Source organism: Gorilla gorilla, chromosome 23 (genome assembly GCF_029281585.2).
Source record: "Gorilla gorilla gorilla isolate KB3781 chromosome 23, NHGRI_mGorGor1-v2.1_pri, whole genome shotgun sequence".
Lineage (NCBI taxonomy): Eukaryota > Metazoa > Chordata > Mammalia > Primates > Hominidae > Gorilla > Gorilla gorilla.
In genome coordinates, this window is record NC_086018.1 from 22,739,148 (window position 1) to 22,764,574 (window position 25,427).

The 25,427-nt window shown below is 50.4% G+C and overlaps 1 protein-coding gene across 4 annotated transcripts in view; it reads left to right on the forward strand.

The window, feature by feature from the left end:
- The first annotated feature begins 1,124 nt into the window (after window positions 1-1,124).
- Window positions 1,125-25,427, forward strand: part of SGSM1 (small G protein signaling modulator 1) — a 120,967-nt gene continuing 96,664 nt past the window's right edge. The window contains exons 1-2 of one of the 4 annotated variants that reach the window (XM_055375346.2): window positions 1,125-1,774; window positions 1,871-1,914. In XM_055375346.2, the coding sequence (XP_055231321.1) occupies window positions 1,756-1,774; window positions 1,871-1,914 (63 nt within the window). In that variant the 5' untranslated portion in view covers window positions 1,125-1,755. The remainder of the gene's footprint in view (window positions 1,775-1,870; window positions 1,915-25,427) is intronic. The other 3 variants (XM_031005503.3, XM_063704768.1, XM_031005502.3) reach the window with 3 other exon arrangements.

The following is a 25,427-nucleotide window of genomic DNA, read 5'->3' on the forward strand; positions in this document are numbered from 1 at the left end:
TGTTCGCACCACTCCAGCCCCACAGACATCTGTGCTATTTGTCACTGTTTGACTGGACACACTTCCTCCTCAGGGCCTTTGCATTTGCTGTTCCCTTGACTCAACTGCTCTTCCTCCAGAAATCCCCATGGCCTACTCCTTTTCCTCTTTGCTTAAATGTCACCTGCTCAGTGGGGCCTCCCTCAACCACCCTACTTCAGAATACGATCCCCAGGGGTCTGGGCCCTCCCTGTCCCCCTTGCCTACTTAATTTTTCTCCAGAACTTTCCAGCATGGTCTGTCCTTTTCTTATGTATTTTGTTGTCCGCCTCCTAAACTCCATGAGGGCAGAGTTCATTGTCTGTCTTGCTCACTTAGAAATCTCTAGCACAGTCACTTGGCACAGAGTAGGTGCTCAATAAATATTGACCTGAGTTGCATTCTGGGTGGATACAGGTAGGGACTTGGGGTGACCAGGGGCTCTTGATGGAACAAGGCTTTTCCCACAGAGCCCACTGCTTGCTCAGCCCCAGAGATCCTGGCTGACAAGTGCCTCCTTTTGGGGCCAGACTCCTGGGAAAACCCCACTCCTCCAGTGACCTGCATGTCGGGGAGGGAGCCACTTAAGTCCCGGCCTCTCCTAAAAGGATAACCAGCGTATCTTGGAAGACTCTTTTTTTTTTTTTTTTTTTTGAGATGGAGTTTCCCTCTTGTTGCCCAGGCTGGAGTGTGGTGGCACAATCTTGGCTCACTGCCACCTCTGCCTCCAGGGTTCAAGCAATTCTGGTGCCTCAGCCTCCTGAGTAGCTGGGATTACAGGAGCACGCCACCATGCCTGGCTAAGTTTTGTATTTGTATTTTTTTATTTTTTGAGACAGAGTCTCACTCTGTCGCTCAGGCTGGAGTGCAATGGCGCCATGTTGGATCACTGTAACCTCCGCTTCCCGGGTTCAAGAGATTCTCCTGCCTTAGCCTCCCCAGTAGCTGGGATTACAGGCACCTCGCCATCATGTCCGGCTAATTTTTGCATTTTTGTAGAGACGGGGTTTCACTATGTCGGCCAGGCTGGTCTCGAACTCCTGACCTCAAGTGATCTGCCCGCCTCGGCCTCCCAAAGTGTTGGGATTACAGGCGTGAGCCACCGCGCCCGGCTGGAAGACCCTCAATAATAATAATTAATAATAATAACAGTAACAGTGGCAAGCATTTATGCTCGCTGGCCTTTCCCCCTGGGTCTGTATTAAGGGCTTCACATCCAATATCTCACTTAAGGCTCAGATCGTTCTGAGACCCATTATGCCCATTTTATACCACATTATACCCATTTTAAAGATGAGAAAACTGAGGCTTGGAGAATATCGGTAGTAACCCCACCATTTCCTGTGACTTCCTGGAGCCTGGCCCACAGAGGAGGGTTCAGGAAGGACGCTTTCCTTCCCCGCCCTAGGGAAGAGGGAGGGACGCGGGCGCTGGCGTGGAGGTTGGGGGAGCCTGAGAGGCTCGGGCGCTGGGTGCGCGGGAGGGAGCGTGCGTGCTTGGCGCGAAGGCTCCTGGCGCAGGCGACCCGGCTGCCCCGCCGCGCGGTGGCTTTCCGGAGGGGTGGGGCGGCCGCCTCGGGTCCTGACGTCGGGCGCCCTCCGGCCGTCACTCAGCGCTCGGCCCCGCCCCGCCGCGGCTGCAGCAGCAGCGCCGAGGCCGGAGGAGCTACCGCCGCCAGCGCCGCCGCCGCCGCCACCGCCACCGCCTCCTGGGACTCGGAACGCAGCGCTCGGAGCCATGGCCTCGGCCCCCGCGGGTAAGAGGCCGCAGGACACGAGGGCGGCGGGAGGGCAGCGCCCGGCCCCCGCACCCTCTCTCGGCTGACCCGCGGCTCTCGTTTCTTGTCCCACAGAGGCGGAGACCCGACAGAGGCTGCTACGCACCGTCAAGAAGGAGGTGGGTGCCGGGGTGGGGGCACTGGGCAGGACTCCCCCGGCAGCAGCGGCCAAACGGGAAAAGAGTCTTCGTGGAAGGGTGGCCTCTGGCGGCGGGGGGGGGCGGCCAGACCAGGTGTGGGGCTCACCTGGGTGGGCATTGACCTCCCGCAGGGCAGGAGGCGCAGCGAGGGAGTTTGGGGGTGGGCATAGGTGTGGGGAGGCTTTGGCCCATTTGAGGTTTTGTGCGGGGGCGGATGCAGCGTGAGGGCCCTCCAGGTGTGGGGCACACCTGGATGTATCCCAATAGGACCTCCTCTTGTGGAGGAGCAGGTGGGCGCGGCTCAGGAAGGGGACCTTCCAAGAGAGAGAAGCTGCTGGGGGGACGCCCCCCACAGGGTGTGCTGGAGGAGGGGCTCTGAATGGGGCTGCCGAAGGTGGGGCACGCTTCAGGAAAAGGCAGAGGGAAAATAAAACCTCCCTTCCCAGCCCCCGAATTCTCAGTCCTTGGAGCCACCTCCAAGAGCCAGGGGACTCCCTCCCTGAGAGTCACGGGTCAGTGAGCTGCTCCCCTGGCAGTAGGGGTCCCTTCACTCCCCGGCCCCACTCCCACCCCACATTCAGAGGGTGAGAATCAGAGAGGTTCTGCCATTCCTCTGCCCCTCCACTCTCCCTGGGGTCAGCGCGGGGAGAGGGGGGCAGTCTAGTCTTCAGGGCTCATGGCCAGTGACCTCCCAGAACCCCATAGACAGAATTTATAGTCCTTGGGCCTGGGGTAGCATCTCGATGCCTGGACTGCGTGCTCTGGTGTGTATGCCTGCATGGGTGAGGACCTGTGGCTGTGAGTATGTGCATATGAGAATGTCTGTGCATCTGTCTGGAGATACCTAAGTGTATCTCTTTGCACTGTGTGTACACGTATCTATGTGTGTCTGTGTATCTGTTTTTGTGAGGGTGGGTCTGTGTGTGTATATTGTGTGGTGCATGAGTCTGTGAATGAGTGATGCTGTGAGTGTGTGTGTGTATCTTGAGTAGGTGTGTGGCATGTGATGCATGAGTCTGCGTGAATAACTAGGGCTGTGACTCCGTCTGTGTGCGTGTGTCTTGTGTGTTGCCCTCCCCATTCTTCAGCCTCAGACCCCATTGCTGCTGTGTCTTCATCACTTTTGAACCTTATCAGCGCTTAGCCCAAGGCCTTGCATGGCAGCAGACATTGTGGGCTGGCCTGGTTTCTGGGCCTGGCTTTCAGTGTGTGTGTGTGTGCACACGTGCATGTGTGTGTATGTGTTGGGGGTGTCGGCTGAGGTGGCAGCATCAAGCATCACTAATGACCCCTCCTTCCCTGCACAGTGGCAGACAGCCACCAAGGGCAGCCTCGAGGCTTGGACCTGTTGCTGCTCCTCCGTCCTCTGGGAGCATGAGTATGTGTCTGCGTGTGTGTGTGTGTGTGTGTGTGTGTCTCTGTGTGTGGCATGTCCTATTTTGTTTAAAGAATGAGCTCCAGGGCTGCTTGCACATTCTAGCATTTTCGAATGAGACATGCAAAATACATTGGATCCCTCAGAAAGGCCCAGAAGTTTTCAGCTCAGCCCTTGTATAGACTCCTGTGGGTATTCCAAGGGCGGTCCATCTAGAACCTCTTATCTTTTTTTTTTTTTCTTGGTGTTTTTTTTTTTTTTTTTTGAGACGGAGTCTCGCTCTGTTGCCCAGGATGGAGTACAGTGGCACAGTCTCCACTCACTAAAAACTCCGCCACCCAGGTTCACGCCATTCTCCTGCCTCAGCCTCCCAAGTAGCTGAGACTACAGGACCCACCACGTCCGGCTAATTTTTTTATTTTTTTATTTTTAGTAGAGATGGGGTTTCACCATGTTAGCCAGGATGGTCTTGATCTCCTGACCTCGTGATCGCCTGCCTCGGCCTCCCAAAGTGCTGAAATTACAGGCGTGAGCCACTGCTTCCAGCCTAGAACCTCTTTTCAACAGAACTCACAGACCAACAACATCCTTGTCACTTTCGGGGGAGGGGCATGTACCTTACAAAGCACCTGCTGTCTTTTTGTTCGTGGTTTAACCAGACCTACGTGTAATATGTGCCGCCGAGATGTTTTTGCCTGGGGTAGCTTTGTTTTTAAGGCAATGGTTGGTTGAATTGGGGAGGGGGCTGCAGGCAGAAGAGAACACCAGTAAGACATCTGGGGAAGGCTCTGGCTGAGGCCCAGGTCCCAGCTCAGCTACCATCTTCCTCAGTTTCCTGCGCAGGTTCCTTCTTCTCTCTAGGAGTCAGTTTCTCCATCTGCAGAAGGATGCATTAGTATCAGTGTCCTTTAAGGTCCGACCCGTGTCAGTCTAGTTTGGGTCTTGGGCTCAAAGAGGGGGAATAACTTGCCCAAGAGCACACAGCCAAGATGGGACAGAGTTGGGACTTACCCCCCAGGTCTTTTTGATGTCAGAGCCACACTCTGACCCTCCCATCCCACAAACATGCTCATCCAAATCTACACAGCGCCACACCTTGGACAGAATGTGTGGGCAGTACAGTTTCTACTGTACAGATGAGAACACTGTGGCCCAGAGACAATAAGTGACATTTCAAGGGCACAGAACCAGTGCGGGGGAACAGGTTCCGGTCTTCTGTCTTTTGAGTTCCTATTCAACATAGGTACCCTAAGAACATGGCAACAACTTGGTGCCCCCCAAAGCATGTCTCCCCTGTCCTTTCCTTCCTTTGCTTACCTCTTTGGGGAGCATCTCTCTCAGTGTCAGAGAGCCAGTCTCTAGTGGAACAGAAGGGAAAGCTCTTTGCCTAGAAATCTGAGAGTCAGATCAGATCTCCCTCCTCCCCACTCTCTGGGTTCAAAGGAGCCACATCTCTGCCTGTCACAGCCTCACCCAGAGACTGCATTGTGTGTACACATATCTACATGTGTCTGTGTGTATATCTGTCTTCTGTGTGTACATCTGTTTTCCCAGCCTTCTTTCTAGAAGGAGTGCCTTAACAGTCGACATCTCTAGATAGGCTGGGCAGCTCTGCAAGGTTTGCCAGATCCACTGCAGCCACAAAGGGGCCAACAGAGGCTGGGAGCTGGAAACTGTCCAGTGCTGGCCTGGGGAGCCAGCTGGATACAGCACCCGTGAAGCAGGTCAAGAAGGAACTTTGGGCTCAACTAGAGCTGGATTCCAACCCCAGATGTGTTTATTTACTGAGGGCTGTGTGTCAGACCCTGGGCTAGGTTCTGTGGATATAGCAGGGACAGGCCCCTCGTAGACGGGCCCTGTCCCTGTCCTCCTGGGGTTGACCTTGCAGCGGAGGAAACACACTCCCAACAGATACTTTATCACAATTACAAGGATAATTACAGGCTGTGAACAGAGATGTGAAGGAGAGGCATCCAGGGCTGCAAGAACCCAAAACAGGGACAACTGACCATGTGCAGGGGCCCAGGATATGACGTTTCAGAAGACAGGTGCAAGATGAGTAGGACTTTAAGGTGAAGATAAGGGGGTTGAGAGACACTAAGAAAAACCATTCCTGGCAGAAGGTTTTGTACATGCAGAAGCTTTGTGGCTGGAGGGAACACTGTGAATTTGAAGGAACCGAAGTGACCGGAGCAGAGACAAAGGAGAAAGGTGCAGATGCGGAGAAGGCAGAACATGTGGTCTTATCCCAAAAGCAAGGGAAAGGAATCGGGAGGACATCGAGAACAAGGAAAGAGGGTGATGGAGCTGAAATTGCTGGCCTGTTCACTGCACAATCTTAGACAAGATCTGTCTTTACCTTTATCAGTGTGTGGGTTTCCGTTTATTTATAATGGGGATGAAAATGATTCAGCTGGCAAGATAAACCCTGCGAGAACACCCACCACGTTAGCCTGAGCTCCTCCAGGGCAAGCATCCTTTTTTTTTCCCTCTGTCCTCGGTACCACCAAGAGAAAGCTGGAAACAAGGTGGCCTCAGCATGATTTCCTCCAGTTAAATCTGACCAGCTCTATCTTGGCTCCTTCCTGGCTTCCTTTACCCTCCCTGCCAACCCTTAATTTTGTTTTGGTTCCCAGAGCTAGCAGGGACTGGCTTCCCGTTGCCATAACAACTGCCATTAAAGGAGCCAGCCATGTGATGCCAGTTGATAATGGAAGCAAAGTGACTAACTGCCTTGTTTTCCTGCCTCTGGGCTGGGCGTAGAAAGCCTCTTAATTGGAGGGGAGAATGCAGGGGCTGGTGGGAGGCAGATGAGACCCCAGGAAGGAGACAGGGAGATGAGGCAGGTCCTGGAGAGGAAGCTACATTTAGCTCTGCAGACCGGAGCTGGTGGAAGGGCTGTAATTGGGGAGCCATCATCATAGCTGCTGAACAGAGCCTGTTTGGAGAACTGAGCCTCCCAGCCTCTGGGTTAGGGGTGATGAGATGGGAGAGGCAGGCAGGACTTGCTAAGAAGGTTGGAGAAAAACGAGAGAAGCAATTGATGTTACCATGGGGACCCTGCAGTTTTACTGTGACCCAGTGGTTCTTAATGAAGGGGAGCAGTTTTGTCTCCCGTCCCTAGGTTTGGTTGCCAGATAACATCCAGGTCGCCCAGTTAAATTTGACTTTCAGATAAACAGTGAGTAAGTTTTTAGTATGAGTATGTGTTGCTAAATCTGGCAACCCTACTCCAGGGGACATTTGGCAATGTCTGGAAACATTTTTGGTTGTCACAGTTGGGGGTGCTATCAGCATCTAGTGGGAAGAGGCCAGGGATGCTGCTCACATTCCCGCAATACACAAGACACCCCCTCAGCCCACCACCACTAGGAGCACAAAGAAGTGGCCAGCCCAGAATAACTCTGTTAAGGCAGGAAAATCTGCTCCCCGCTCACCCTACCCATCCTGCACCTACTGCGCCCTTCACTTCTCTAGGCTAATCTGATACGAATGTACTGTTCTTGAACAACTCATTCTTACTGCTTTTAGATGGTCTTGAATGCATATTTGGAGTCCAAAGCCGGGGTGGGGGTGGGCAGGGGCAGGGAACGAAGTCTTGGCTCCCTAGCCATGTCATTTAGGGGAAACTTCCCCAGAATGCCTCAGTTTCTCACCTGTAAAATGGACTTAGGCCATAGAAGAGAGATTGGACTATGTAATAACATTAGTAATTCCTGGCCGGGCACTGTGGCTCATGCCTGTAATCCCAGCCCTTTGGGAGGCCAAGGTGGGATGATCACTTCGGGCTTGGAGTTTGGGACCAGCCTGGGCAACATAGCAAGACCCCCATCTCTACAGAAAACAAAATAAAAATAGCCGGGCATTGTGGTGCATGCCTGTAGTCGCAGCTATTTGAGAGGCTGAGGCAGGAGGATCCCTTGATCCCAGGAAGTTGAGGCTGCAGTGAGCTGTGATCGCATCACTGCACTTCAGCCAAGGCAACAGAGCGAGACCCTGTCTCAAAAAAAAAAAAAAAAATTATGACCAAGCACGGTGGCTCACGCCTGTAACAGCAGTTTGGGAGGCCAAGCTGAGTGGATCACTTGAGGTCAGGAGTTGAAGACCAGCCTGGCCCAACATGGTGAAACCTCATCTCTACTAAAAATACAAAAATTAGCCGGGCGTGGTAGCATGCGCCTGTAATCTCAGCTGCTCGGGATGCTGAGGCAGGAGAATCGCTTGAACCCAGGAGGTGGAGGTGGCAGGGAGCTGAGATGGCGTCACTGCACTTCAGCCTGGGTGACAAAGCAAGACTCCCGTCTCAAAAAAAAAAAAAAAAAAAGAAAAAAAAAGAAAAATTAGGCATTCCTAATTTCCTACGTGTTTGCTGGGGGCTTCTGGCTTCCTCTGTGCTGGGCATTGTGCCATGAACTTTCTGAGCATTATCCCCTTCACTCCTCATAAAAGCCCTAAGGGAGAGAACCATCATCTCTTTCCATGATAGGTGAGGAACTGGAGGCACAGAGATGTTATGCAGCTCGCTTTAAGGTCCCACTGTCAGTCCGTGGAGAAGTCAGGATTCAAACCTCACGTTGCCAAGATCTAGGGGGATGGCCTCATGACCTTGGCTTACAGTGGGCAGTGGTGGGGAGCTATGAGCTTCAGAAAAGTCCCTGGAAACACAGCTTGGCTTCAGGCATGTGCAGGGGAAGGAAATGGGGCAGGAAAGGTCCATTAGTCCCAGCTTGTGCAGGGCTGTATGTGCCAGGCTGTGCCATTTGAATTTCCCATAGTAGATAATGGGGAGCTATAGAAGATTTATGAGCAAGGGAGGGTTTTGCTTAGGGCTGTACTTCAGGAAGTTTCAGCTAATAGCAGGGACCAGGATAGACAGTTTCTGCCAACTCTTAGAAGAAAACTTTCTCCCTCCCTCTGTTATTTTCTTTCTCCTCCACGTCCATTCTTCCTTCCTTCCTCCCACAAATATTTATCAAGCATCTACTATATGCCAGGCCCTGTTCTACAAGCTGCAAACTGAGAAGTGAGTAAAGCAATGTCTTTGCTCATATGCCCTCATTCAGTGTACAGTATAGTGTCAGGAGGGCATATAGAGAAAACGAGAAATATGTATTAAAGGTAACAAGAGCTCCAAGGAAAATAACGGCTGGAAGAGATGGGAAAGGCTTGCCAGAGGAGGTGGTCAGGGATGGCCTCACTGATGGGATGGTGTTTGAGCAGAGACCTGAAGGAAGGAAGGGAGCAATGTCAACATCTACAGGAAGTGTGTGCCTGGCAGAGGGAATAGCGTATGCAGAGGCTGTGAGTTGGGAACAGACCAGCTGGGAGGCCAGTGAGGCTGGAGTGAAGTAAACAAGAGTAGAGATGAGGTTCGAGAGAGTGGGAGGCTGATTGTTCAAGACCTTGTCCATCGAAGGCATCGAAGGCTTTGGCTTTGACTCTGGGTGAGAGAGGAGCCATGGGAGTATTCTGAGCAGGGGAGGAACAGGCAAGTTTTGGGGACAAGTTGAGAGGAAGCAAAGACACCAGATCATCAGATAAGACAGGAAACGTCTGCCTTTGCTAAGCTTTTCCATTCTTGGGCTGGAATCACAGCCCCCCACCCACTACTCGCCCCACTGTGCCAAGGAGAGACTCCAAAAATGCATGTGCTTGAATGAATGCAGGAATGCCAGGTGGGCTATTTTGGGGCTCTCTGATGCTGGCAGGATTGACTCAAATCAGCTTGCGTGTGTCATGTTTGCTGGCTTAAGAGGGCAGAAACGCTCCTCATGAATAATGCAGCCATATCCACCCGATGCGTTTTGATGCTTTTTCAGGTCTCTGGCAACCTGGCTTCTGGGAGCTTTTGCTAGTGATCAGCATCTACGGCAGCTTAGGCACCCTGGTTCGATGTGGCGAGGCTGGCAGGAGGGCCCCTGGCTTGCTTGGCTGTGTCTCTTGTACCATATGGCCGGGTCTCCCCCAGGCACCTCATGAGGTGCTCCAGGAGCTGGTGGTAGCATTTGTTGCTGGCTGGCCGGTAGGAAAGGGCATTTTGGTCACCCCTAAGGGCCCGCAGTTGCTGTCTGCAGAGCCCAGGATGGGAGGTGAGGAGACCTGTGCCCTTGTTCCAGTTCTGACCCCAACAATGCGTGTGGCTCCTAACAGGTCCCTTCTCAAGGTCTCACTTTCCTGCTTTCTAAGTGGACGAGGTTGGACAGCTCCAGGATTCCAAGAACCTCAACTCATCTAATTTGGCCAGTGTCACTCTCTGAGAGCCAAGTCTTTGTTTTTTCCACTCTGAATTTGCCAAGTATTTATTTAAGACTAATTAAAACTAAGTAGCTGGTAAGACTTTTGGAGTGCCTTCAGTTCACTCAAGGAAAACCAGGGCTTAACTAATGTCATTCTAATGGGATAAAGATTAAAAAGAAAACAAAAAAACAAAACTAGCATATACTGGCATTTTATATCGATGACCTCATTTAATTATTGATCCCCCATGAAGTAGATAAAATCCCCCTATTATGGATAAGGAAATCGAGGCACAGAGATGGCAAGGAGTTCGCCCTAAGGTCTCAGAGATTGTTGTTGGTACAGCAAGGGGTCTGGCTGCACAGTCCTCCTCTGTATCACTCTTGAGCTAAAGCCAGCAATCCACACAGGGTTCCAAGCTCCACCGAGAGTGTGGGGTCAGGGAGAAGGCCACAACAGCAAGGGCCTCAATTACCACTACGCTATCACTGTCAGGCAGTTGGCAGTATTTATGGAGGGGTCAGGCACACCGCGTGGCTCACCCTTTTGGGAGTAAGATGGACTCAGTCCCAAAAGGACACTTTGCTGCCCTTTCTGGTCACATCTGAACTTAAAGATGCCCTCAGCGCAGGATCTTGCTGTCTCTAGGTAAGCCCTGACCTGGAGGTGCTACAGCCCCCAGAGCAGTGCTGTGGAATTGAGTCAGAAGAGATATTTCTTGAGGTCCAAAGGGACAAGCCCTCTAATGGGCTGAGTCTTGGCTGGCTGCATCACCATCATGGGGAGGGCAGCTGGGTCTTCCCTCTGAGGCTGGCTGCCCATCAGCTCCTGCAGACAGTCCCTCAGCCTAAGGAGCCTCAGAGTCCCTGGTGACTTTCCTGGCCCTGCACTTGGTTGCTGTGCACCCCTGGACAAGGGGGCTAAGAATGCTAAACTCAGATGTGGGGCAGTGTATTTTTCTTTCACTTACTGATACAGAAGATGAGATGAATAGATTTCTGTGTTTTTTCTTTGCACAATTTTGCAGGAACTCAGATTGTGGGTATTTGCAAAGGACAGTAACAGTTCCTTTTGCAGTAAGCCCTCATTGATAAATGGATAGCTGAGGCCCTGAGAGTTCAAGAGACTTGGTGATGTTACCAAAATGCCAGGGTGTTGGTGTAGGTCCTGCTGCTGGCCACACAGAAGGCCAATCACTGAGATAAGTATTGCCCGGGAAGAAGTCTTTAGTTGAGTCCCGCAGCCAAAGAGATGGGAGATCAGGCTCACATCTGTCTTCCTGACCAACTAAACTCAGAGGTTTATATAGCAGGAAGAAAATTTAAGTGCATGGAAGAAAACTGGAATCAGAGGGGCTGGGCGCAGTGGCTCACGCCTGTGATTCCAGCACTTTGGGAGGCCGAGGCTGGCGGATCACGAGTTCAGGAGATCAAGACCATCCTGGATAACATGGTGGAACCCCGTCTCTACTAAAAAAATACAAAAAAATTAGCCAGGTGTGGTGGCAGGCGCCTGTAGTCCCAGCTACTCAGGAGGCTGAGGCAGGAGAATGGCGTGAACCTGGGAAGCAGAGCTTGGCAGTGAGACGAGATGGCGCCACTGGAGGGCGAAAGAGTGAGACTGTGTCTCAAAAAACAAACAAACTGGAATTAGAGAGGGGTAAGGAAAAGGAGTTGGTCAGCAGGAAGCAGGTGGTGGGTTACGCAGTCAGGCTGGGTGAGGGGTGTTGCATCTCTGTCCAGATGCAATGATCTGGTAAGTTTCAGTTCCTTGGGGGAGTCCTGATGTTTGGTTTCCTGAGAAAGGAACTCAGATAAGACAAATGTAACTTTCTGGAATTTTAAAACTGGGAGGGTCAGTTTCTATGTATATTCAAAAGAAACCATAAACATTAGTTCTATGGGATAGTTGGGCCAGTTTCAGTGATACTTGGGGCATTGAATGAATTCCTTTTTAATTATTATTATTTGGTAAATTATGCTTACTTGGTAAATTAGAATTGTAGCAACTACCATTTACCAAATATTGCTGTGAGTGCTTTGCTGTCTCATTTAATCCACAAAACAACCTTCCTACACAGTAGGTACAAGTAGCAACTGCTTTTTACTGACAAGGAAATTCATGCTCACAGAGGCTAAGAAACTGAACCAGGACTACAGAGCTGAGAAACAGCAGAGCAGGGTTTGTTAGCCAGCTCCATCCTCCATCCTTTTCAAGTCGGATAAACCCTGATAAAACTAGCTAGAATGATAATAAACATAAAAACAAAATGAGAAAGTGAAGATAAAAAATTGATTTCTTTTTTTTCTTTCTTTTTTTTTTTTTTTTTGAGACGGATTCTCGCTCTGTTGCCTAGGCTGGAGTGCAGTGGCACGATCTCAGCTCACTGCAACCTCTGCCTCCTGGGTTCAAGCGATTCTTCTGCCTCAGCCTCCTGAGTAGCTGGGACTACAGGCATGCACCATCATGCCTGGCTAATTTTTGTATTGACAGGGTTTCACCATATTGGCCAGGCTGGTCTCGAACTCCTGACCTTGTGATCCGCCTGCCTTGGCCTCCCAAAGTGCTGGGAAAAATTGATTTCTTGGTTTAAGTGTTTGGGAAGTTCAGGTGCACCTATATCTAGGGGCGCCAATGATGTCATCAGGACACTGTCTCTTGCCATCTCTCTGCATTGCCTTCTTCTGTTTTGGCATTATGCTCAGCCTCTCTGTGGGGAGGTAGAGTGTTGCCCAGCAGCTCTAGGGGCACATTCTGCCAGCTTGGCATTGCTGCAGAAAAGAAAACCTCCCCTTCCTAAGGGTTCTAGCCAAAGTCTTGGGATTCGGTCTCATTGGACCAGTGTGGGTCACTTGCTTCTTTTGTGCCAGTCACAGTGGGATGGATTGCTCCACTTGGTCACGGGGGGTGAGGGGTGGAGTTAGCCCTGTGAGAGTAAGGAAAGGGACACCAGAGGAGAGTTACGGTGAAATCACCAGACAGGGAGATGGAAAGCAGGCAGACAAACCACAGATGTCCACATCAGAGGGCTGAGGGCGCCTGCATTTGGAGCTCAGCCTGTGATTCGGGAGGTATACACTCCTGTGCTCTGTGCCTTCCTACAGTCCCGAATGCTGCCTGGGGATGTACTATGTGCCAGGTGATTACTGGATCAAGGATTTCTATTCTACGGGTGTGCAAATCCCTGAAGTTGTAGAAACACCTTGTACTTGCTGTATGGAGAGAGTATCCTCAGATCCTCAGCTTTTTTTTTGCTTTTTTTTTTGAGACGGAGTCTCACTCTGCCGCCACGCTGGAGTGCAGTGGCGCCATCTCGGCTCCCTGCAACCTCCGCCTCCTGGGTTCAAGCGATTCTCCTGCCTCAGCCTCCTGAGTAGCTGGGATTACAGGCGCCCGCCACCACACCTGGCTAATTTTTGTATTTTTAGTAGAGACTGGGTTTCACCATGTTGGTCAGGCTTGTCTTGAACTACTGACCTCGTGATCTTCCCACCTCAGCCTCCCCAAAGTGCTGGGATTACAGGCATGAGCCACCGCTCCCGGCCATGAGTATCCTCAGCTTTTGTCAGGACGTCTAAGCAGTCCACAACCCAAATACCCAAATACGGTTTAGCATCACCCTGTGTCTTGTTTGGGGCTGGTGTAACAAAGTACCGTGACTGGGTAGCTTCAAAACAACAGGAATTCCTAGTGACTAGAAGTCTGAGATCAGGGCGGCAGCATGGTTGGTATCTGGTGAGGGCCTTCTTTTTTGCACACTGCAGACTTTTAATCATGTCCTCACATGGCAGAAAGGAGGTGAGAGGTCTTTGGGGTCTCTTTTATAAGAGCACAAATCCCGACCGGGTGCAGTGGCTCACGCCTATAATCCCAGCACTTTGGGAGGCCGAGGCGGGTGGATCACCTGAGGTCAGGAGTTCAATACCAGCCTGGCCAACATGATGAAACCCTGTCTCTACTAAAAATACAAAAATTAGCTGGGCATGGTGGTGGGCGCCTGTAATCCCAGCTACTCAAGAGGCTGAGGCGGGAGAATCGCTTGAACCCGGAAGGCAGAGGTACCAGTGAGTTGAGACCATGCCACTGCACTCCAGCCTGGGCAACAGAGCAAGACTCTGTCTCAAAAAAAAATAAAATAAAATAAAACAAACAAAAAACAGTACTAATCCCATCCAAGAGTCATCCTCATGGCTTAAATTACCTCCCAGAAGGTCTTCCTCCTAATACCACCACTTTGGGATTAGGATTCTATTTATTTACTTATTTATTTAGAGACAGAGTCTTGCTCCATTGCCCAGGCTGGAGTGCAGTGGTGCGATCTCGGCTCACTGAAGCCTCTGCCTCCCGGGTTCAAGCGATTCTCCTGCCTCAGCCTCCTGAGTAGCTGGGACTACAGGTGCCTGCCACCACATCCGGCTAATTTTTGTATTTTTGTAGAGATGGGGTTTCACCTTGTTGGTCAGGCTGGTCTTGAACTTCTGACCTCAGATGATCCACCTGCCTCGGCCTCCCAGAGTGCTGGGATTACAGGTGTGAGCCACCGCGCCCAGGCGTGGATTAGGGTGTTAAAATATGAATTTTAGAGGGATATGCCAAAACATTGGGTCTGTAACTCCCTGCAGAACGGTGTGATACAGAGATGATTGCAGTACGGTTTCCTGTCCTCAGTGTGCCCAGAAATGAACTGGTACCTCTTAGTTTCTAAACCAGTTCCAATAATAATAGCTTTCTGATAAAAATATAACAATAATTGGCCGGGAGCAGTGGCTCACGCCTGTAATCCCAGCACTTTGGGAGGCTGAGGCAGGCGGATCATGAGGTCAGGAGATCGAGACAATCCTGGCTAACATGATGAAACCCCATCTCTACTAAAAATACAAAAAATTAGCCGGGTGTGGCGGTGTGTGCCTGTAGTCCCAGCTACTCGGGAGGCTGAGGCAGGAGAATGACATGAACCCGGGAGGCGGAGCTTGCAGTGAGCAGAGATTGCACCACTGCACTCCAGCCTGGGCGACAGAGCAAGACTCTGTCAAAAAAGCAAAACAAAAAACAAAAAAAACAATAATCACAACCCCAGTAATAATTATAATTAGTATTTATTGGGCACCTACTTTATCCAGGCCTGCCTTGTCCCAGTATGTTAGCCGCGGGTCACAAGTGCATATCTGCATTTCAATCAAGTTAAATTTAAATTAAATTGAAAATGCAGTTCCTCAGTCACGCTAGCCATATTTCAAGTGCCCAATAGCCACGTATGGCTGATGATAACATGTGGGACAGCACGGGTATAGAGCATTTCCCAAAAAGCCTATCCTGTTCCGGACAGTATGCTATGCACTTTATATGCATTAGTGTATGTAATGTCAAAAGAAAGCAAACCCAAGAAGCATCAGAGGGAACAGATGAGGAAACTGAGGCCCGAGGTCACCCAGCAAATAGCAGAGCTGGAGATTGACCTATTGATGTTTTTACTTACCCAGAGTGCCTCCCTTGATCTGGCACCGGCTATGTGCTGGGTCCTGTTTGAGGCCCTCTGCCTCTATTTATTATCCCATTTTACAGATAAGTACTGTAAATTGAAGCACAGAGAAGTGAAGTGACTTGCACAAGGTCACACAGCTGGTAAGAGATGGAGACAGGATTTGAAACCAGTGTTAGACACACTATTGGATTGCTTCTTCTAAGGTCAGATGGAGGTGGTTAGTCCTTATCTAGAAAGGTGATAAGTACTTTCTGATGTACCTGTGTGTGTTTTAAGCAATGATTTGGGAATTTCCTTTTCCGTTTTCTGCAGCTGCCCAAACTACCTTCCCCTCCACGCCCCCAAGTTTGGCTGTCTTCCAGGGATCTTGGGTGGGCTCCAAGTCTTCGTGTATCATCCTCATCCATGAGGCCCCTGGGTCTGTGGAGATGGGGGTGCTGCCAGGGAAGCCAGACGCAAGCAGTGGGCAGGCGCCCAGGAGGAGGCTGGCCAGTCTCCAGGGTGTGGGCTGGGAATGGAAAACGTGCAGGCTGGCTTCTCTGGGGATGGAAGGAGGCTGGGGAGCGTCTTCACAGCTCCATCCTCTCCTGTGCATGGGCGTGGCAGCCTGAAGGACCTTTATACAAGAATGTCCCCGTGAGAATGCCTTGGAATCAGGCCCCGGGGGAGCCTTCTGGTCAAGGGGTGTCTGAGGAACCTGGGCAGGGTGATAAGGGGAGGCTCATTTGTAGGAACCCCAGCCCCAGAACACCCCTTCCAGGTCATGGCAGGTTGGTCGGCCCTCACACTATCACAGGACAATGCTGGTGCCTATTTATAGCAAGCCAGTGAACGATTAACTCGGGCCAGGCTGGCAGCAGCCAATTTAGCGGTGTTTGCTTCTCCCATAAGCCCCAATAACCATGTTTAGGGCAGGTTATGCGGGGAGGAATTGAAGGAAGAATTTTTCTAATACTCTAAAGGTCCACAGGCTCTTATCATTTTTCATTCCCCCCTCCCCACTGCCACCTATCCCATGGCCTGTGTGGCTTTGTTTTTGTTACCTACGCTGTGTGGAAGTGACAGGAAAGATGGAAGGGTATGGGCAAGAGTGGCGGGGGCACGTCTGTCCTAAAACTGCATGTGAGAGGAAGTCCAGGACAGGAAACTTTGATCCATTCACCAGCATTTGCTGAGCGCCTACTGTGTGCCAGACTCTGTGCTGGGCACGGTGGAGACAACAGTGAGCACAACAGGTGAGATCCCTGCCTTCAGCCTAGAGGGCAGAGGCGGATAATGACCGTGCAAACAGATGAAGAAATGCGATGAATTCAGAAATGGATGAGAAAACAGCAATGCAGTGGGGAGAGAGAGGTTGGGATGAGTTGGGTAGGTGGCAGCTTACCTGGGCAGTCATGGCAGGCCTCTCTGAGATGGTGGCATTTGATCTCATATCTTTTTTTCTTCCTTTCTTTTCCTTTCCTTTCTTGATGGAGTTTCACTCTTGTCACCCAGGCTGGAGCGCAATGGTGCGATCTCGACTCACTGCAACCTCCACCTCCTGGGTTCAAGCGATTCTCCTGCCTCAGCCTCCCGAATAGCCAGGATTACAGGTGCCCGCCATCATGCCCAGCTAATTTTTGTATTTTTAGTAGAGATGGGGTTTGACCATGTTAGCCAGGCTGGTCTCGAAATCCTGACCTCAGGTCATCCACCCTCCTCGGCCTCCCAAAATGCTGGGGTTACAGGCGTGAGCCATCGCGCCCAGCCTGAGCTGATATCTTGATGATGAAAACAAGAGGCTGTGTAGAGAACTAGGAATGGCAGAGGGAATGGCAGGAGCAAAAGCACTGAGGCAGGGAGGAACGTGCAGCATTGGAGGAAGGCAAGGGAGCAGGAAGTGAGGAGGAGAGAGATGCGAGACAGGCCAGGGACAGAGTGTTCCCCTGAATGTCCCCCTGGGGAGGTGGCAGGGAAGGTTTCTGAGCTGACACCGCCAGACACCTTCTCTACAAAAGCTCCAAAGTCCGTTGCAAGTCATGGTGGGCTGCGGGCACAGGGAATCCCATTGCGAAGGAGGCGCTTAGCCTGTCTGCTGAAAGTCGGGATCCCTGCTAACATCTTCCATGACTGACAGTGTGAGGAAAGGACATTGCTTTCTTATTTTTCCCCCCAAAGTCTGTATTTAAGACTTATTAAAGTCTTAATAGAGCAGTTATAGGTTCTCAGAAAAGCTGTGCAGAAGGTGCAGAGATTTCCCTCATATCCTCGACCCCGCCACACGTGCAGCCTCCCCCACTGTCAACATCCTCGGCCAGAGTGGTACCTTTGTTAGGATTAATGAACCCACATGGACGCTTATCCCTCAGAGTCTGCAGTTGACATCAGGGTTCACTCTTGGTGCTGTGCGTTGTGTGGGCTTAGACAAGTGTCTGAGGGCATGCATCCGCCATCACAGTATCATGAGGAGAGTGTTTCCACTGCCCTGCAAACCTCCCATGCTCTACCTGTTCATCTCTCTCTTTTTTTTTTTTTTTTTTTTTTTTGAGACAGAGTCTCGCTCTGTCTCCCAGGCTGGAGTGCAGTGGCATGATCTCAGCTCACTGCAACCTCCGCCTCCCAGGTTCACGCCATTCTCCTGCCTCAGCCTCCTGAGTAGCTGGGACTACAGGTGCCCACCACCACGCCCGGCTAATTTTTTTTGTATTTTTAGTAGAGACAGGGTTTCACTGAGTTAGCCAGGATGGTCTCGATCTCCTGACCTCCTGATCTGCCCGCCTCGGCCTTCCAAAGTTCTGGGATTACAGGCGTGAGCCACCACGCCTCGTGTCATCTCTCTTTTCTTTCCAACCCCTGGCAGCCCCTGATCTTTTCATATCTCCATAGTTTTGCCTCTTCCAGAATGTCATATTGTTGGAATTGCATTTTCAGATTGGCTTCTTTCACTTAGTAAAAGGCATTTAAGATAGGACATTTCTTTTTATCACCACGATTCCTCTTGGGGAGCTGATGTGGAGCAGAGAGGGAGCCAGGTGGTGCTGGGCATGCAGGGAGAGGTGTACTGTGAAAAATGATAGCCAAGGGCAGAGGTGGAGCTGGCAGGTGCCACTGTCCCCTGGCTCTGGGAGCAGCAAGTTGGCTGTGACTGTGATGTTTGGTTTCAGAGGGCTAAGGGAGCAGGTGCATTGGTTGCTCTGCCACTGGGGTCTCCACTGCAACATGGGGCTCCAGAGCAACAGACTTTGATTTAAGTCCCAGCCTCCTCACAGGTCTGATGGTGTTTGCCTCTCCCAGGACAGCTGCCTCATTGGGAAAATGGGAATAATAACAATGACACCTACAATGCATGGTAGTTGTGAGTCTTTGGGCTCAAGTGTGTAAAGCACCCAGTTGAGAGAAACACCCATAGGTGTCTCTTGAATGAATGAACAAACCTACTGTGTGCCAGGCTCAGTGCAGGAAAGACAGTCCTAGATTTGAATCTTGCCCTGCCATTTCTAAGCCTTGTGCTCTCGGGCAAGTCATTTCACCTGACCGGAACTCAGTTTCCTCATCTGTAAAGTAAAGAGGGTAATTGTACTCATTTCACAGAAATACTATGGAGATTAGATGAGATCATACCCCAAGGCATGGTGCCAGGCACTCAGTAAACAACATTTTATAAATAAATGCTGGCTATGACGACTTAAGACAAATGTATAAAGCACTGAGCATGCAGCAGCTGCTGTGCCAAATGTTTTAAATGTATTGTTTTGCCGGGCGTGGTGGCTCACACCTGTAATCCCAGCACTTTGGGAGGCTGAGGCGGGCAGATCACGAGGTCAGGAGGTTGAGACTATCCTGGCTAACATGGTGAAACCCTGTCTCTAATAAAAATACAAAAAATTAGCTGGGCGTGGTGGCAGGTGCCTGTAGTCCCAGCTACTCAGGAGGCTGAGGCAGGACAATGACGTGAACCTGGGAGGCGGAGCTTGCAGTGAGCCAAAATTGCACCACTGCACTCCAGCCTGGGCAACAGAGCGAGACTCCGTCTCAAAAATAAAATAAAATAAAATAAAATAAATTTTAAAAAAAGTATTGTCTTGGCTGGACGCAGTGGCTCATGCCTGTAATCCCAGCACTTTGGGAGGCCAAGGCGGGTGGATCACTTGAGGCCAGGAGTTCAAGACCAGCCTGGGCAACATTAAAAAAAAATTAACTAGGCATGGTGGTGCGTACCTATAGTCCCAGCTATTCAGGAGGCTGAGGCAGGAGGATTGTTTGAGCCCAGGAGTTCGAGGCTGCCGTGAGCCATGATCGCGTCACTGTACTCCAGCCTGGGCAACACACTCTGTCCCTAAAAATATATTTAAATAAATAAATGTATTATCTTACGCCAGTGAGGCAGATGCTGATATCACCCATTTCACAGATGGGAAAGCTGAGGTTCAGAGAAGGAACAGGATTTACCCAAGATCATGCATGGATAAGCTGGGATTGGGATTCTGGGAGTCTGATTCCAGAGCCTGATGCAGCAGGTGTTACTCTAGGAGCTCAGAAGATGGGCAACCTGCATGGAGTGCTGGGTTCAGGAGGGAATGCGGAGGGGGCACGTGACTTGGCCCTGGAGGACTGGGGGATTTTTCCAGAGCTGGAGACAGAGCTAGGAATGGGTGAGGATATCAAGTGGAGGGGACTGCATGGGCAAGGACCAGGAGGTGGGAGTCACCTGGGTCACACAGAAGGAATGGCACATATGACCAGAGCCTAGGGTGTGGGAAGGGGAAGAGACAGGATTTAGCAGGGAAGGAAGGATTGGCCACAGCATAGAACCAGGCACAGCTTGTGTGCCTGTCTGTGGCACCGTCTCTCCCCTTCCCCACACCCCAAGTCTGTTGGTGTCTGTGCTTTGGAGCGTGCCAAAATACTCCTGTCCCCACCCCATCACCATCATCAGCCCCATTCCAACCCCTCCCAACTGTCACCTCCTGTGTGCCTCACCCTGATAGATTTAAAAATTAAAAGCCGCCAGCTCTTTCCATAGGCTGTTTCTCCCTGATACAATGTCCTTACATCTGTTCCTTCCTTTGAGCTCCACGGTGGCTATGTGGGGGCAGTCACGGGTGATTTTGTTCTCTCCTTTACAGTGGGAGAAACTGAGATCCAGAGAGTTAACTTATATTTGTTCTTCAGATCTTGAGCCATCACCACCTTCAGGAAGCCCTCCCTGACCTTCCCCACTACCCTGTCAGGTCTGGTTTCTTTGTTATTCACCTAGAACCAAGGTGCAAAGAACTGGTCTCACTTTGTAATGATTTACCCATTTTGTGATTCCATTTATATCTTTCCATCTCCCTGGACTGTAAGGCTTGCGAGGACAGGGACCATGTCTGCTTGCTCCCCGGTGCCTGTCTCGCAGGAGCACTCAAGAAATATTGAGTGCATGAAGACAGTTTTGGTTCCTGTGATATGTGCAGGGAAGGAGGTGTTAATGGGACATGGAAGAGGCACACTTATCCCAGCTTAGGGGATGGGGAGTCCAGGAAGGCTTCTAGGAGGAGGTGACACCTTGGCTGAAGCCTGAGTTGCAGCTAGCCAGCTGGAGCATTCGGAGAGGGGCACCTGGCAGAAGGCACCATGTGAGCAATGGTATGGAAGTGAGCACGTAGTGCTACCTTTGGGGAACAAGGCTGAGGGTCAGTGGTCTAGGTAGGGCTGGAGATGTTGGTCCATGCAACTTATCCTGAGAGTCCCAGGTGCCTGTCAGAGAAGCAGAGTGACACAGACTGCCCTCTGCTCCTTCCCATTGCTCCAGTGGTTGTTGAGGGACCCTTGAGTCACCCCCTCTTCTCCCCACTGTGCTCACTTACTAAGTTATTTTTATTATTTATGTTTTATATTTTTTGAGACAGAGTCTCACTCTGTCACCCAGGCTGAAGTGCAGTGGCATGATCTCGGCTCACTGCAACCTCTGCCTCCTGGGTTCACACAATTCTCCTGTCTCAGTCTCCCTAGTAGCTGGGATTACAGGCATGTGCCTCCACACCTGGCTAATTTTTGTATTTTTAGTAGAGACGGGGTGTTACTATATTGGCCAGGCTGATCTCGAACTCCTGACCTCAGGTGATCCACCCGCCTCAGCCTCCCAAAGTGCTGGGATTACAGGCGTGAGGCACTGCGGCGGGCCTGAGAGTTATTTTTAAAGCCACCCTGCAGGGCCCTCCAGGCATCCCAATTTAACCATCCTCTCCACTGCTAGTTTCTTCCGGAGGTAAGCGTCAGGGAGCCCGTGTCATAACTGGGTGCTAGCTCAGTGGTCCTCACCCCACCTGCATGGTACTTACTCCATCTCAACCACCAGAGACCCCAGGTGGGGAGTAGAGGTGGGGCGCTCTGATTCAGCAGGCCTCAGAGGAGCAGGGGACAGCTGGCCTGGGTGATTTTTATTTAGACCTACTGTGTGCCACAAGCACTGTGCTCGGTGCTTTAAACCAGGGGTGTCTGTGGGCCAAATCCAACCTATTTGTACTTTTTAAGGGTTGTAAAAGCAAAAGATACTATGAGATAGATTGTATGTGCCTGAAAATAGGTTTGCCAGTTTTAGCAAATAGAAATTTAACAAATAAAAATAATTTGCCAGATTTGGCAAATAAAAATTCAGAATGCCTTGTTTAAATTTGAATTTCAGAGAATCAATCAATAATCCGTGTAATATTTGGAGCGTACCTATACTCAAGAGATTATTCTTTGTTTATCTGAAATTGACATTTAACTGGGCACCCTGTAATTGATCAGGCAGTCCTACCCCAAACCCTAAAACATTTGCTACCCAGCCCTTTAGAGAAAAAGTTTACTGATCCCAGCTTTAAATACGTATCAATGGGATCTAGAGCCAAGGGGGCTCAGGACACTGCCTGGAACCAAGCTCAGTAAGCATTAGCTGCTGGTGTTAGTGTTACTAATGTAGTCCGATTGATCGTCAGCATTTACTGAGCACCTGCTGTGTGGCCAGGCACTGTCCTAGGGGCTCAAGCTCTTCATGGGAGAGATGGATGCTAAATAGATGAGCCCAGAGATGTATAAAGAGAGGTCAAGTGCATGAGTCCTAAGGAAGAGTACACAGCAGAGGAAGAGGGTAGCGATGGCAGGTGTGAGGCCCTGTTTTAGACAAGGTGATCAGGGAGGCTCTTCGAGGGGGAGATATTGGAGCTGGCCACAGAATGGAGTGAGGATGTGGCTTTCTGGGGGCTACCCCTTCTCCAGCCCTCATGGTGTGCCCAGCCCTGTTCAAGTGCTGTGTATGTTTTGCTCATGGCATCCTCGCACAGCAGCCCTATGAGGTGATGCAGGTACCATCCCCGTTACACAGATGAGGCAACTGAGGCCCAAGGTCACCCAGCAAATGGCAGAGCTGGAGACTGACCTGTTTATGTTTTTACCCCCCTAGAGTGCCTCCCTTGATCTGGCACCGGCTGTGTGCTGGGTCCTGTTTGAGGCTCTCTGCCTCTATTTTCTGCAATCTTTATGACAGCTTTGCACCCTGGGACATGTTTAAGTCTCATCTGGGGTTCAGTGGAGTAAACCCAGCCCAGTGTGGGGAGGCAGGGAAGAGAAGCAAGTTAATGTGGAACCTGGCAGGACTCAAGGTGGGCAGCAGAGGGTACCTGGGTATGGGCAGGTGGCAGGTGAGAGGACTGGAGAAGACAGGGCAGGCCTAGGAGACCCAGAATCCCCCTTCCTGCCTCACGGATTGCCCTGGGTTTCCCTGCCTGGAATTAGCACTCACTTGCCCTGAGTCCCTCCTGAGATTAATTCTCTTTTTATGCTGTTTAAATATTTGCAGGTGGGGAGAGGGAGGGAGGGCAGGGCTGGTTTCTGAATGGTTGCAGGGTGTGGCTGGACGTGGTGGGGCAGGTGCTCAGAGGCCTGACGTGGAGAGACAGGGCTGGGCTGCAGCCTTGGAGGCCAGCTAGGTCCCGACTAGCCAGCAGGTGGGAAGCCCAGGGAATGCGGCACTGAGCTGAAGGACGCCTCAGCAGCCAGCCGTTCACCTGATGCCCATGAGCACCTCCTGGGTAGTCCGTGTCATCTCAAGCACCTCTGTCATTTGAAGAATCCCTGCTGTGTGTCAGGCACCATCTCCAGGATCTCATTCAGGCCTCCTCACCTTACCCCTAAGAGGGAGGGGTGCTGGTTACCACCCACCTCACTTAACAGATATCCACATGACATTGGAAACTTGCCCAACATCACACATACAGTGAATAGCTGAGGATTCGACTCCAAGTCAGTGACTCCACATTCTGGGCTCTTATTCTCTCCCAGCTGCCTCCTGACACCCTGTCCTTTATGCTGATTTGGTGGTTCCAAAAGGAATGAGCTCCCCATCATTGGAGGAATGCAAGCAGATGTTGGAGGACCCCTTAGAATGGATTCTGGGGAGGGATAAAAGCCTCCTGACCACCTGGACCTTTATGGGCCCCTATCTCCTGAAAGGCCCCATTTGGGTGTGATTGGTGCAGTCTTGGCAGGCAACCCAGGTCTCCTAACTCCCAGTGTGGTATTTCTTTTGGTCCTCAAGTTGGGAGAAGCTGAGGAATCCCTTCTCATGGGTTTCCTAGCACCTTGATTTTCAGATGACCCAGTACTGGGTGGGGCTGGAGGCAGGGCGTTAAGGCAGGCCATCCAGAGAGGCCTAGGTTCGAGTTCCAGCACTCCACTTTCCTCACTGTGTGACCCCGAGGAAAAATTGCATAAACTTTCTGAGGCTCAGTTTATACACCTTTAAAATGGGGATAATAATGCTCTTTTGAGGATTGAATAAGTATTCTATAAAAGCACCTGGCACGTAGAGGATGTTCAAGTAAGGAACTTTACAAGAGAAAAAAAAACCTCATTAAAAAGTGGGCAAATGACATGAACAGACACTTCTCTAAAAAAGACATACATGCAGCCAACAAGCACATGAAAAAAAGCTCAACATCACTGATCATTAGAGAAATGCAAATCAAACCACAGTGAGATACCATCTCACATCAGTCAGAATGGCCAAGGTTGCAGAGAAAAGGGAATGCTTACACACTTTTGGTGGGAGTGTAAATTAGTTCAGTCATTGTGGAAGACAGCAACAATTCCTCAAAGACCTAAAGACAGAAATACCATTCGATCCAGCAATCCCATTACTGGGTATATAACCGAAGGAGTGTAAATCATTCTGTTATAAAGACACATGCACGCCAATGTTCACTGCAGTACTATTCACAATAGCAAAGGCATGGAATCAACTTAAATGCCCATCAGTGGTAGACTGGATAAAGAAAATGTGGTACATATGCACCATAGAATATTATGCAGCCACAAAAAAGAATGAGATTGGCTGGGTGCAGTGGCTCACGCCTATAATCCCAGCACTTTGGGAGGCTGAGGCAGGCGGAACATGAGGCTAGGAGATCGAGACAATCCTGGCTAACACAGTGAAACCCCATCTCTATTAAAAATACAAAAAAATTAGCTGGGCATGGTGGCAGGCGCCTGTAGTCCTAGCTACTCAGGAGGCTAAGGCAGGAGAATGGTGTGAACCTGGGAGGTGGAGCTTGCAGGGAGCCAAGATTGTGCCACTGCACTCCAGCTTGGGCGAGAGAGCGAGGCTCCATCTCGAAAAAAAAAATGAGATCATATCCTTCGCAGGAACAGGAGTGGAGATGGAGGCCATTATCCTTAGCAAACTAATGCAAAACAGAAAAATACCACATGTTTTCACTTATAAATGAGAGCTAAATGATGAGAACATATGGACACAAAGAGGGGAGCAACAGACACCAAGGCCTATGGAAGGGTGGAAGGTGGGAGGAGCAGAAAAAATAACTTGGCTAATAGACTGAGTACCTGGATGATGAAATAATCTGTACAACAAACTCATGTGACATGAGTTTACCTATATAAGAGATCTGTACAGGTACCCTTGAACTTAAAATGTTTTTTTTTCTTTAAAAGTACATGTTCAAGTAAATATTCTCTTACTTAATCATTTGGTTCAAAATAGCCTCCAGCTTCTGCTGTGAGACAAGGTATTCATTAGAACAAGGGCCCTGGATCTGACTCCTGCCACCTTTGAGTAACCTAGGACAGATTATGTGGGAAAAAAATCTGTGCCTCAGTTTCCCCATCTATAAAATGGAATAATTTGAGGACTTAACATCATCTGGGTTGTTGTGGTTATACACAGTTCCTGGAACATAGTGAGTGTCCAAAAAAAGTGAATAATGAGCTTCACCACCATAAAGTTCCAACACACAGGCCACAGTGATCCCAGACCACCACTACCCCTGGACCACCCCACACTCCCTGGCATCTGTCAGCCTTCAAAGTGGATCAAGCCCAAGCCCATGTCTGAGAGCCTGGAGTGGGGAAAGAGGGTGAGCTGAATTCCAGCTCTTCCTT